The 13,313-nt window shown below is 45.3% G+C and overlaps 1 protein-coding gene across 1 annotated transcript; it reads right to left on the reverse strand.

Annotated features, from left to right (window-relative positions):
* Positions 1 to 10,814: 10,814 nt before the first annotated feature.
* On the reverse strand, positions 10,815 to 13,061 carry LOC144893152 (SCAN domain-containing protein 3-like). Its single transcript, XM_078782785.1, has 2 exons — positions 12,261 to 13,061; positions 10,815 to 11,720 (listed from the first exon to the last, which is right to left on the reverse strand). Exons 1-2 carry the CDS (start codon positions 12,829 to 12,831, stop codon positions 11,308 to 11,310), a joined length of 984 nt encoding a protein of 327 aa, XP_078638911.1. The 5' UTR covers positions 12,832 to 13,061; the 3' UTR covers positions 10,815 to 11,307.
* Between the last annotated feature and the right edge of the window lie 252 nt (positions 13,062 to 13,313).

Below are 13,313 nucleotides of genomic sequence, written 5' to 3' on the forward strand. Positions count from 1 at the left end.
GGCATGGGATTCCACAGGAGTTGCACACCGACCAGGGACGAAATTTTGAGAGCAAATTACTAAAAGATGTGTGCAGTCTCCTGTCAATTCGAAAAACCAGGACAACGCCTTTAAGACCTCAATCTGACGGGATGGTGGAAAGATTCAACCGAACTTTAATCCAACAACTGGCACGGTTCACCACCACCCGTCAGGATGACTGGGACGAACATCTCCCTTACTTGCTCATGGCCTACCGAACCAGCCAGCACGGGGCCACCGCATGCAGTCCAGCGTTGCTTATGTATGGGCGGGAGTTACGGGCTCCCGCCGACTTGCTATGCGGTCCCGTGCCAGACACAGTGGTTAACCCGCCGAGGGAGGGGTACGCACGTCACCTAGAGGAAGGCATGGAGCTAGTCCATGCCTTCGCCCGCCGCCAACTCCATCTGGCGGGGGAAAAGATGAAGCGCAGGTACGACGACCGGAGCCAGGGGAGTCAATACGCTCCGGGGATGAAGATTTGGTTCTTTAATCCCCGGAGGCGGAAGGGAAGGTGCCCAAAACTCACCTCCCCCTGGCAAGGCCCAGGAGTCGTCCTGTCGCAAATCTGTGACGTGGTCTTTAAGATCAAAATGGGGCCACGAGCCCTCCCTCGGATCGTCCACGCCGACCGGATAAGACCTTACACCGGCGAGCAGGCGCCCCCGTGGATCGCCTCGGCTTTAGATGCCGAGGCGGGACCCAGTACCTCTGAATAAGGGGGGCTTATTAGTGCCAGAGGACTGGGGGATTGAGGAGCGATAAGCCCGGTGGGAGAGGGTGGCATCCCTGCCACCTTTCCCATGTGGGGGGGGCAAAGGAGCACTAGATTATGGGGTGTATGGCAGTGAAAACTAGCCCGGGTGGGTTAGGATATTGTGTGTAGGGATCTAGAGAAGATGACATTAGGTGACGTTAAGTTTAGTTAGTGACTGATACCTGTAGTGGGGACGCAGGTAGATTAGTGTGGATTATAATGACGAGGGAGCGCAATAGTTTAAGGGACGACTGGGAAGCGCAAGTTTCAGAAGGGAGTAGTTAGCTGAGATGATGCGGTGTGTGTGAGAATTGAACAGGTGTGATTGCACAGGTGTGCAACTGGACAGGTGTGTGGAGCAGTGTATGAGTAGTGAGTGTGTGGATCAGCGCGAATGCGCTTGGGGAGAGAAGGGTGCAGGTGGCACCAGGTGTGAGAGCACAGGTGTGCAGGTACAGGTGTGTGGAGAGAGTTGGAGTGAGTGGTACGGAGTGGTGTGCATGGTGCGAAGGTGTGGATGGGGGAAGAGTGGACCCCTTTCACGAGCACCCGGGGCGGGTAGTGTAAGTGTTAGGTAGAGGGTGCAGGTAAATTGTGGTTGGATATTGGCATTTGTGGTGCGGTTGCAGAATGGTGTTGTGAATGGGTGCATTAGTGTTGTGGAAATGGCTGGGCGTGTAGCCTGTTAGTGTGTGCAGTTGGTTGGGCACTCCACCACTGTGAGGATGTCGGCCAGGTGAGGCCGCAGGTGGGCTCTGGGAGCCGGTAGTTGTGAGTGGGTGCCTGAGGATCCCGGGTGTGGATCGGGCAGCCCAGGGCCAGAGAGGGCACGGAGTGGGGAGAGTGCCAGAGGGCCTTCCCCAGGTAGTTAGGTTAGGGTAAGGAGCAGGTAAGCTCGGAGGCAACTGCAGTGGTGGAGGTGTGCAGGTGGGTAGACCCACTGGGAGAGGTACACGCCGCAGCCCAGAAATTGTGCGAGGGCACCGGGAGATGAATCGGGGGAGTGAGACCCCAAATTGAAGAGCACCACAGTTTGGCCAATGGGAATTGGTTTTTAGAACCCATAGTGTAAGAGGGCCAATGGTTTGGCCGGAGAAAGCCCCCGGGTAGTGTAAAGTTGTTAAAGTCATTTAGGAGATAGTTAGGATTGATGAACCTGTCGCACCATGCGCAGCCACTTGCCTGTGGTGATGATGATGACTCCACACCTGTGTTTTCTTTGTTTGTGTTGCAGAAATGAGATTGCTGTGAGGATTTGTGAGACGCATCACGACGTGGATGAGACATTGGGGTGATTCCATCTCTCCCTCCTTAGGAGGGACTGATGATGAGTTGGAGATGGCAAATTTTGATGAGAGTTGAAAATGGCAAATTTGATTGGTTAGGAGGGAGAGAAGACGAATTTGGTTTATGGGAGGAACGGGGAAGACAGTAGGGATGTTGTCGATTTGTAAAGTAGATGTTTATGGGTAGTGTTGTGTTTTGTGGATACAGTAAGGGGTAAGGGAGGGGCCATGTAGGTTACCTGGTGGGGGGGGGCGTACGATAGGAACGTACCTGTCTCACCTGGTTCCCATGTGCCCCCAATGTGCATCATCTTGTATTGCGTGCACTTTTGCGCCCTTACCACCTTACTCACTTGTCTGCTTCTTTTGTCTCCCACCTCCGAGGATCTGGCTTTGGGGTAGAGAGAGAGGAGAGAGAGGTGCTGGCTACGCAGTTGTGGGCCTGCACTTTCGCTGCTTGCTGCTTGGATCGATACACCATATGGACCGCAATGTTTGTGGCCACCCACCATGGACCGCAGCTCTTTTGCGGCCAAGCACCACCCGGGGATGGACCTATGGGTCAACGTGGCACCTATGCCATACAGGTGAACCACTTTTAATTAACACCACTGAAGGCCACACGAAGAGCAAGAGACACCTGCAGGGTTAGGGGTTGTTGAAGTTATTTTTATTCCAATGAACAATGGTGACTGCACCGATTGGTGGTGGGGTGGTGCTTTTGATGCTGGGAAAGGGTGCTCTGCACGTTATTAAAGGCCGTCGGCCACAGAGCACTCGTGGGTTGGTGTATCGATGTTGGCAAGCGCGCTCTCTCTATGCATAACATCTGCATGTGTTCCTCCAAAAACAGGTCCTGGATCGTAGTGTAAATAGCAGCGTAGTCTTGTAAATAATGCTCCCTACCGGCTGTATGTTTAGTTTGAGAATTCTTTCCGGATTCGGTTATCCTGTGGGTGTGTTTCTGTGAGGAGAAGGGTGCAACGTCGCAGGGGGACATATTTACTCATTTGTGAATATCTGTAAAACTGTCGCACTCAGGGTAGAGTTAATAGTAGAGGGAACTACATTGCGTGCCACACTAAAGTAGGTAAAAATTTATCGGGTCGGGACGCCCCGAGGGTAGAGAAGGGTGCAATGTTGCGAATATGGAATTTGGCCTCCATATCCGCTTGTAAATATTCCCCTATTTTCTCCGATACTCCCCAACTCTCCCTTACCCCATTCCCTAGTCCCATTGTCTGTAAACAACACCCATTAGAGCCGATCTTCCCCTTCATCCCCCCATTAAATGTCGTGCCCAGGTCCCCCGCACCACACGTAGACAATTATAGGACATCTTGCTAGTTATTCTTAATCTATGTCAGTTAAGGACTTGTTTCCATTAATTATGACTCTTCGTTGCACCAGAATGTGATTATATGGCACCTGTTAGGAAGTTTAGGACCTCCCCATACCTCTCCGCATCTCTTCCCCATGAAGAAGCGCCAACTACAACAACAACAACAAAAGAGGGGGGCGGCGCGGTGACGGCATGGGGAGTGGGCGTCCTCCTTCCGGCTCGGTTAGCCACCATTGACCACGCGCTCCACGGGGTTACCACGAAGGGGCTCCCTGTCGGCCCCTCGTCAAGGGCGGAGCCGGTAACCCCCGCCCCCAATGAGAAGCCATGGGCCGATGCCATCTGGGGCGGCGCTAACGAGCCGAGGGCGTGTCACTCCCCGCCGGATATATACGCGGCCCCGCGCCGGACGTGACGAGAGATGCGCCCCGAGCTTGGAAGGAAAAGACGCCACCCTCCCGAGCGCTGAGCGACCTCCCCAGCTTGAGACCAAAGTCGCGACCCACAAGCGCTGTGATACCTTCACGCATCTCTGGACACCACCGTACGTGATTCTGTCCCTGAGCCAGGTGCACCTGAGCCATCGCGACCTGCCTCCCCTTTTCATCAACCCCCGTGTGAGTCAGCATTTTGTCCCGTGTGTCTGTCGTCTGTCCGGGGATAATATAAGAGTGTGTCTAAGTGCCTGTCTTCCTGTAATATACCTCTAGCCCCTGTAATCTAACCTTTTTCCGTACGAATATACTTGAAAATCGAAACCCTGGTGTCGTATTGTGTCATTATAGCCCAGCCGGGTGTCTTCTCTTTCCTATTGAGCCAGCGTAGCGCGATTAGTCAACATTCGGGCACAATCGGGTAACTTGTACGGATACGGCGGCCATCCCGCTCGGCCCACCATACCATCAAAGTCGTATCTGTAACAATATGGTTCAAACAACCTAAGCGTAAACTGTACACATGGACTTCCCCTGATGGACAACAAAAAAGCAGATCGAATACAATATAATCCTGCGTTCCGCAACCTTTTCAGCCCAGGACCCAATAAAAAAAACCAGGCATCCAGTCGCGACCCATCGAACCCGCCCCCCCCCCTCGCCCCCACAAACCGTCATGGAAATATCGATTGCTTATGACGTTAATATCTTGGTAAGGGTTCGGTTCATCATCTTTGTGCAGTAGTACAATTCGTAATTGAACAATAAAGCAAAGTGACGACAATCATACCAAAGACTGTCTTTATTTTGTTGTCATTTTGTATGGATCTCCACGACCATGAGGAGAGAGAGAGCGAGAGACCACGCCCCCCCACCCCCCCCCCCCCCCCTTGAGAATGAGCAGCGACTTCGATCACAGACTCCGCCCACTTGATATTATTGTCAGCCAATCAGGCGTAAACTCCCTGCCTTGTTCGCAGCTTCGGAAGAGATGAATCCGCCCCTACGATGAATCCGGATGAAGAAGATGAAGAAGATGAAGATGAATCTCACAACATTCATTGGCGGTGTATCTTTTGTGAAATAGAATAAAACTTTAATTATTAGAGTGACACGCCAAGATAAGGTGTTTGAACTTTATTTTAATCTTCATCGTGAATAGATGATGAACTTAAAATGTAACATGAACTGATAAACAAAACAAGAATAACTTTTACTGAAAAAACCCGACATGCATCTGAACTTATATCCAGGTTCAATGTTCCGTTATCATGAACAACATTAAATAAACAACTTTCACTGATTAAACCCGAAAGTGAAACTTACAAGCCTAATTCAAATGTTCCGTTAGCAACATTGTAGATGTGGATTATCCACGTCAGTGCGATGGTTGACTTTGCATATTGGCTACGAGATCATCGATTCGGCTTTGAAGCGGCGACAATGCGATTCTCAGGTTGGCGCACAGGGCCACTGTCTCCAGTTTGTTTAGATACTTGGACTTCAGATATGTCACCGTTGAGAAACCTGCCTCGCATATCCACGTCGTCTCAGGTCGGCGCACAGGGCCACCGTCTCCAGTTTGTTTCGATACTTGGACTTCAGATATGTCACAGTTGAGAAACCTGCCTCGCACATCCACGTCGTCTCAGGTCGGTGCACAGGGCCACCGTCTCCAGTTTGTTTCGATACTTGGACTTCAGATATGTCACAGTTGAGAAACCTGCCTCGCACATCCACGTCGTCTCAGGTCGGTGCACAGGGCCACCGTCTCCAGTTTGTTTCGATACTTGGACTTCAGATATGTCACAGTTGAGAAACCTGCCTCGCACATCCACGTCGTCTCAGGTTGGCGCACAGGGCCACTGTCTCCAGTTTGTTTAGATACTTGGACTTCAGATATGTCACCGTTGAGAAACTTGCCGCACACATCCACGTCGTCATGAATGGCATCAGGGACTTTACCGCGAGATGTGCAATCTCTGGGTACTCATGAGACACTGTCACCCAAAACTTTACTAAAGTGTCCTTCCTGAACAGTGTCTCAAGTGTACCGTCGGACACGATGTCGATCAAGTCCTCTTTCAATCTGTTGGACAAGTTGCAGCACTGCTGAACGGCGACTGAATAAGGGTCTCGGATCCACTTCTTCTCCACGCGTGGATCAACAGGAAAGTATTCGTCAAATTGTTTGCGCAGGTTCACCAGATGTTTGACGATGACATCCTTAATGTCCACACGTTCCTCAACACTCTTGCTGAGCAGATCATCCAGGTTTTCGAACATGTCAAATTCATCATTGGTCTGTACTCTTCTCTTCCATAGATCCAGCTATGACTTGAACGCCGCTATCTTGTCATACATTACGAACACGGATTTCGCCTGCTTGTTCGTTTTGCCGATTTGAACGACATGTTCAGATTGTTCAACAAGTTGAAGATGTCGGCCATGTATGCCAATGTTGTGATGAATTTGTTGTTTTTGTAGTAGACTGCCAGGTCTGACCTAGTGGTCCAAGAGCTAGGGTACCTTTTGTGCAGCGTCTGAGGCCAAAAGGTTTGATCAACTTTTCTAAACCAAAACTTAATGCAGATTCCAAAAATCCATTTCTTATGTGCCGCAAATGTTGCGGTTTGAGTGAAAAATGCGTTTTTGTTGTTGTTATTTTTAGATATTTAGGTGAAATCTGAAAATTATGCTTTAATTCTAGATATCAATTTTACTCTCTGGTATATGGTCATGTGAGGTATCAAAATAAAGCTACAGACCTGGAGATCACTCAAGAACACAAACAATATGAAATTACAATATAGTTGCCATGGTAACAGCCATTTGAGTGGCTCTGAAGTCCAAAAATATCAATTTCACGCTGTAATACATTGTACATTTCAATGTGGGATCAGAGGCCAAATGGTTTTTAAATCATTTCTAAATCATAATTTTATGTAGAATCTGAATATCAATGTCTTACAAGCTAGACATGAAGCCTTTTGGGTGAAAATCACATTTTTGTTGGTTATGCGTATTAGTATTACACAGAAAACTCTGAAATTGGGTTTTAATTCTAAATACCATTTTATCATCATTTATATTCGCATGTGAGGTATCCACATGAAAGTATTTACCTCCAGGCCACCCAAAGATAACATTAATTTTATATTGAGAAAAATATTGCTATGGCAACCATTATTTGATTTATAAGAGATCTAAAATATGTTTTGTAAACTGTGGTACTGGTATCCGCATATTAGATAATCCACATTTTTGACAAATATGTTCATTATTTTACTAGATCTTGAGTGACACAATCTTGTTACAGGTTTAACAATATCTCTTTCATTGTCTGTTTCAGATATGACTTCCGAAGATAGCAGCCATCAACTGAAGACAAAATGGCAACAAGTGCAACCATATCTACAGCAGTGTCTGTGATGTGCATTCTGCATGTTGGACGGCCCACTAAGGATGTCATCAAACCTTTTGACACAAACACTTGGCAAAAGGTAATGTCTGCCAAAGAATCAAGAATGGCAATGCCAACTGGTAGCTCCAAATATTCAACAATTTGTGTTCAACTACCAGCTGATTTTTCCGACAACTTGGGGTACCACGGTTCTTGTTATAAAAACTTCCCTGCAATCCCCAAATATAGAGAAAGTGCAGTCCAATCCAAAGCAACAGAAGAGATAACCTTATCCCATGTAACACTGCGATCCCAAGTGAACCATCCTGAAACCACAACATCAGCAGTATTTGAGGCTACCTGTATATTTTGTAATCGGGACCGAAAATATGTCAATCGAAAGTTAGAAACATTAGGAAGTTGTGAAACTACGGATGCTGAGGATGCAGTTAAAAATGCAGCCATGCTCCTGCAGGACACCAGTTTTCTGGCTAAGATTGGACACATAAATTTTGCGGCAAAGGAGGTTAAGTATCACCATTCATGTCGAAAAATGTACATTAACAGAGCAAATAGGTCACTCCCTATTTGGATGAATGATCCCGGTGTGTACCCCGATTTAGAGTAGGTACACTGTATCCCTGCGAATCGTAAGAGCGTGACCAAGGATTGGCGTCAGGAAGGGCATCCGGCCATAAAAAAAACATTGCCTCAAACAGGGAACCATGATTGTCATGGGACCCGCAAGGCTAACCCCCACTCCAACGGGGAAAATGGCCTTAAAACGATCATTCATTCATTCATATATCCCTGAAGAATTGGAAACTAACCTTGCATCAACTGTTGCCACAAGAGGTCAGGTTACTCCTCATGGCTTACTGCAACAGGCTGGGCTGGCTACTGCAATTGCTTGGGACAACTATGATGAAAATTGTGAGACTTTAAGACTTAAAGTGTTTCAGACTTTTAGTTAATGTTTACATATGTAGTATATTTATGACACTACTGTTAGTATTTTGTGGTTTGGTGAGAGTGGTAGTAATAAGCATAACTTAGCATATTGCAGCTGATAGAGTAAATAATTATATGAACAGTAGATATTAGAGGGTGACAGGTATTATAGCCAAATAGACTAGATACAATTGGTGATGGGATAACTACATCAATTTATTGTTGTATTACTTTACCTTTTTTATGCATTTGATTTAGGAGGATGTCATTATGAGAACAGTTGTCAGAGAGGTCCAATGAAAAAGATATGTCAATGGAAGCTTATTTCTTGTGTAATGATCTGCACTTTGTTAATAATGAATCCCATTACCATGGCAACCAATCACATGCAATACAGTCACATGAAAAAGTAAGTACACCCCATGCAAAGTTTTGACTTTTTCAACATATTTCAACATACAGCTATTTGATCTTCATTTCAACAATATTGAAAGATAAAGGTGATATAATATGACAAATATCATGAAACATTTACATTTTGTGGTCCATTGTATAACTTAAATAAACATAAATGCAAATTTCGCATGTGGAAAAAGTAAGTACACCCCTACATTTATCACGACTTCAAATACCTAAAATTAGAATCAGGTGCACCAGCTCAGGTGCAAATTATTAGAACATCGTTAGAGAGGAACTTGGAGGAACCTGTCTTATTTAAACCTTAGACATTTCGTTTGGTTTGCTCTTTGTTGTTGAAGTGTGCGGCGTCACCATGCCTAGATCAAAAGAGCTCTCTGATGCATTCAGAAAGAAGGTTAAAGATGCCTGCGAGTCTGGGAGGGGATTTAAAAAGATCTCCAAACAATTTGAAATCAATCATTCGACTATCTGGAAGATTATCTACAAGTGGAGAAGATTCCAAACAACTGCCAACTTGTTCAGGCCAGGCCGCCCCAGCAAGTTCAGCCCGAGAGCAGACCGCAAGATGCTGAAAGAAGTCTCTAAGAACCCCAGAATGTCATCACGGGACCTACAGGTAGCTCTTGCCACTGTTGATGTCAAAGTGCACGAGTCTACCATTAGAAAGAGGCTGCACAAATTTGATCTACATGGGAGGTGTGCCAGGAGGAAACCTTTGCTGTCCAGAAAGATCATCAGGGCAAGACTAAAGTTTGCCAATGAACACCAAGGCAAAGACCAGCACTTCTGGAACAATGTGCTCTGGACAGATGAGTCTCAAAGGTAGAGCTATTTGGCCACAGTACCAGAAGACGTGTTTGGCGAAAACCAAAGACAGCATTTGACCACAAGAACCTGATACCAACTGTAAAGCATGGTGGTGGAAATATTATGGTTTGGGGCAGCTTTGCTGCATCAGGGCCTGGGCAGCTCACCATCATAGAATCCACTATGAATTCTTCATGGTACCAGAGGGTGCTTGAGGATAATGTGAGGCCATCTGCCAGAAAGTTGAAGCTCAACCGAAGTGGATCTTGCAACATGACAATGACCCTAAACATACCAGTAAATCCAACAAGGAATGGCTGAAAAGAATGAAATGGAGGGTTCTGGAATGGCCAAGTCAAAGCCCAGATCTAAATCCCATTGAGATGTTGTGGGGGGATTTGAAACGACCTGTGCATGCAAGAAACCCCTCAATCATCGCACAGCTGAAATAATTCTGCATGGAGGAGTGGGCAAAAATTTCTCCCAGTCGATGTCAGAGACTGGTAGAGTGGTAGACAGTTATAAGAAACGCCGACTTCAGGTTGTTTCTGCCAAAGGGGGCAATACCACCTATTAGAGCCAAGGGTGTACTTACTTTTTCCACATGCGAAATTTGCATTTATGTTTATTTAAATTATACAATGGACTACAAAATGTAAATGTTTCATGATATTTGTCATATTATATCACCTTTATCTATCAATATTGTTGAAATGAACATCAAATAGCTGTATGTTGAAATGTGTTGAAAAAGTCAAAACCTTTACATGGGGTGTACTTACTTTTTCACGTGACTGTATATTTCATAACAACATATTAATGGTTTCTAGGGTGGTCGATATATATGATGATAGACTCATTTATAGGTGCTGGTCGTCAACCTTTATAAGCAATCAGCTCAGGATTAGTGTTGTTTACCATAGCAACTATACTTCACTCTAAAAATACTGTTATCCTTGGAAAATAAATGTATATACACTGTATGTGAATACTTTCATGTTTATACCTCACATGCGAATATAAATGATGATAAAATGGTATTTAGAATTAAAACCCAATTTCAGAGTTTTCTGTGTAATACGCATAACCAACAAAAATGTGATTTTCACCCAAAAGGCTTCATGTCTGGCTTGTAAGACATTGATATTCAGATTCTACATAAAATTATGATTTAGAAATGATTTAAAAACCATTTGGCCTCTGATTCCACATTAAAATGTACAATGTATTACAGCGTGAAATTGATATTTTTGGACTTCAGAGCCACTCAAATGGCTGTTACCATGGCAACTATATTGTAATTTCATATTATTTGTGTTCTTGAGTGATCTCCAGGTCAGTAGCTTTATTTTGATACCTCACATGACCATATACCAGAGAGTAAAATTGATATCTAGAATTAAAGCATAATTTTCAGATTTCGCCATAATTTTGAAAAATAACAACAAAAAAACGCATTTTTCACCCAACATTTGCGGCACATAAGAAGGATTTTTGGAATCTGCATTAAATTTTGGTTTGGAAAAGTTGATCAAACCTTTTGGCCTCAGACGCTGCACAAAAGGTACCCTAGCTCTTGGACCATAGCTACCTCGAAGAATGCGAGGACCTGGTCGCGAAGTTCATACAATCTTGCCAAAGCATCTCCTCTGGAAAGCCAGCGAACAGCTGCAAAATACAGCACCGTGGTGTGTTCTGCATCTTGCTCCTTACACAGCTCTGCAAACAACCTCAAATTTAGGGCGCTCTTCCTGAGATGGTTGATTGTTTTCACTGCAATGTCCATTACTTCGGCAAGTCCAGGTGACATCTCTTTCGCCGCTAATGCCTCTTGGTGGAGGAAGCAGTGGGTCCAGCTTGCCTCTGGTGCCACATCTTGGATGAGCTTAATGACACCGCTGCGCCGACCTGTCATCGATGCCGCACCAACAACAGTCTTCCCACCTGAGGCTATGCAATGCGATGTGTTTGTTGACGACTGCGAATATTTCTGCGGCCGTGGTCTTGGTCTGTAGCTCGTCACATGCCAGAAGATCCTCCATAAAATCATCGCCATGCCGATAACGAACAAAGATGAGGATCAACGCCTTCTGTGCGATGCCCATTGACTCGTCCAACTGGATGACAAATTTGTTGGCCTCGAGGTTTGCGTACAGCTGGTGCTCGATGTCTTCGCCCATGTCTATTATCCGTCGGCGAATCGTGTCGGCACAAAGCGGAATGGTTCTTATCCTGGAAGCCGCCGTCTCTCCAAGCACTTCTCTGCACATCGCCTGGGCGCATGGCAGGATGAGTTGCTCTGCAATACAAGATAAATAAAATAACACATGAACATTTCTTTCACTTTATGATTAATCTTGATTTTGTTCCAAGGCAGCGGTTCTTAACCTGGGGGTCGTTTGGGGTTTTCCGTGGGTCATGAAGGGGTCATAAATAACATCAATTTGTTGAGCCCATTTTTAGGAACCTCACAAAGGTACATACCACACACAGTATTTTGTTCACGTATGCGCGTACATCATGACCCCCAGGTTAAGAACCGCTGTTCCAAGGCATTATAAAAATTCAACATGTACGATGTGATTGCCGTACGTACTTTTAAAAAAGAGGCAAAGTTTAAGAATGGTTGTATTGCAACAAACAATAACACTTACGAAGTTGTGATATACCAACGTATTCATGGCACGAGTAATAGTAAGCAAGAACCCGACACATCAATATTCTAAAGACGAAATGTAAAACTAAATTTAACTATACTTGCAGCGCCATGTATTACTTTATGAACCTACAAACCACCGATGCAGTGAAATGCTTTTACGAAAAAAAACAAAAAACTTACCCGCAATAGTGTATGGTTTCCTTTCTTTGGCTATCTTCTCCACCACCAGGTTGCTGGCTTTGGTCAGTCCCTTCGACGGAAAAACAGCCGAACTCATTACTGACTTGCTGTTGTTCATCTCGCGTTCTTTCCGGAGAAAAAACTCCCGCGACTTGTTGACATGATCTCCATGTTTCTTCTCGAGGTGCCGTTTCAGCTTTTGGGGCCTGAGGGACTCGTTGGCCAACACGTCAAGGCATATCACACACTGTGGTCGATGAACATTGTGCTTATCGATATTCAAGGTGAACCCATAGTTCAGGAACACAGGCTGATACTTTCTAGCCATGGCGAGTACCTTACGCTCACAGCTCAATCTTTCGAATGAAAAGCAATGGACATTCGCGTGTCGGAAACTAAACGTATGATCTGACTGACCGGATGCACGCACGGTACATCGACAGCGCGGTAGAAGAGTCCACACTATAAAGTTTGTGTCGGCGTTCGTTTGATCTCTGTTCTGTTCAGTCGGGAGAAGTAAATCGTCGATAAAGTTTTTTCCCGCGATTTCCGAAACGATCATGCGACCCATTGAAAATTCTTCGCGACCCAAACATAGGTTGCGGAACGTCAATATAATCAACAGAAGATGGAGAACTGCTATGCAATCTGCCACTACTCTGCCAGGCACAGACTGTGGGACACATCATGAATTCCATGTGGCAAAACTACAGGACAAATTGAAAAGGTGAAAAATAAAAAACACCAACCAGATATGACCTTGAAAAAGTATCTAAACAATATGAAAAAAAAAATTGCAGAACTGCATTTGGTTGAGAGAACGCCAGATGAATTGTGGCAAGATGTTGAAGACTGTAAGAGAAGAGAAGAGAAGAGGCCAAAAACAACATCCCAAAAGCAGGTAGAAAGAAGGTTAAATGGTGTCAGATGAGGCAATAAATATTGCAGACAGAATAAGAGATGAAAACAAAAGGTGCATCAAGAAATGAAATGCCGACCGACTTCCAAAGACAAAGAGAGATTTCAAAGAGCATTCATACATAGAGATAGAAA

The sequence above is a fragment of the Myxine glutinosa genome, chromosome 8 (assembly GCF_964187855.1).
Source record: "Myxine glutinosa chromosome 8, kmMyxGlut1.1, whole genome shotgun sequence".
Taxonomy (NCBI): domain Eukaryota; kingdom Metazoa; phylum Chordata; class Myxini; order Myxiniformes; family Myxinidae; genus Myxine; species Myxine glutinosa.

Excerpts from the sequence above, each read along its gene's own strand:
- LOC144893152 (XM_078782785.1), bottom strand. The coding sequence starts at position 12,831 with ATGGGTCGCATGATCGTTTCGGAAATCGCGGGAAAAAACTTTATCGAC. Across the intron at positions 11,721-12,260 it reads GAAACCATACACTATTGCGG|AGCAACTCATCCTGCCATGC; the intron begins GTAAGTTTTTTG and ends CTTGTATTGCAG.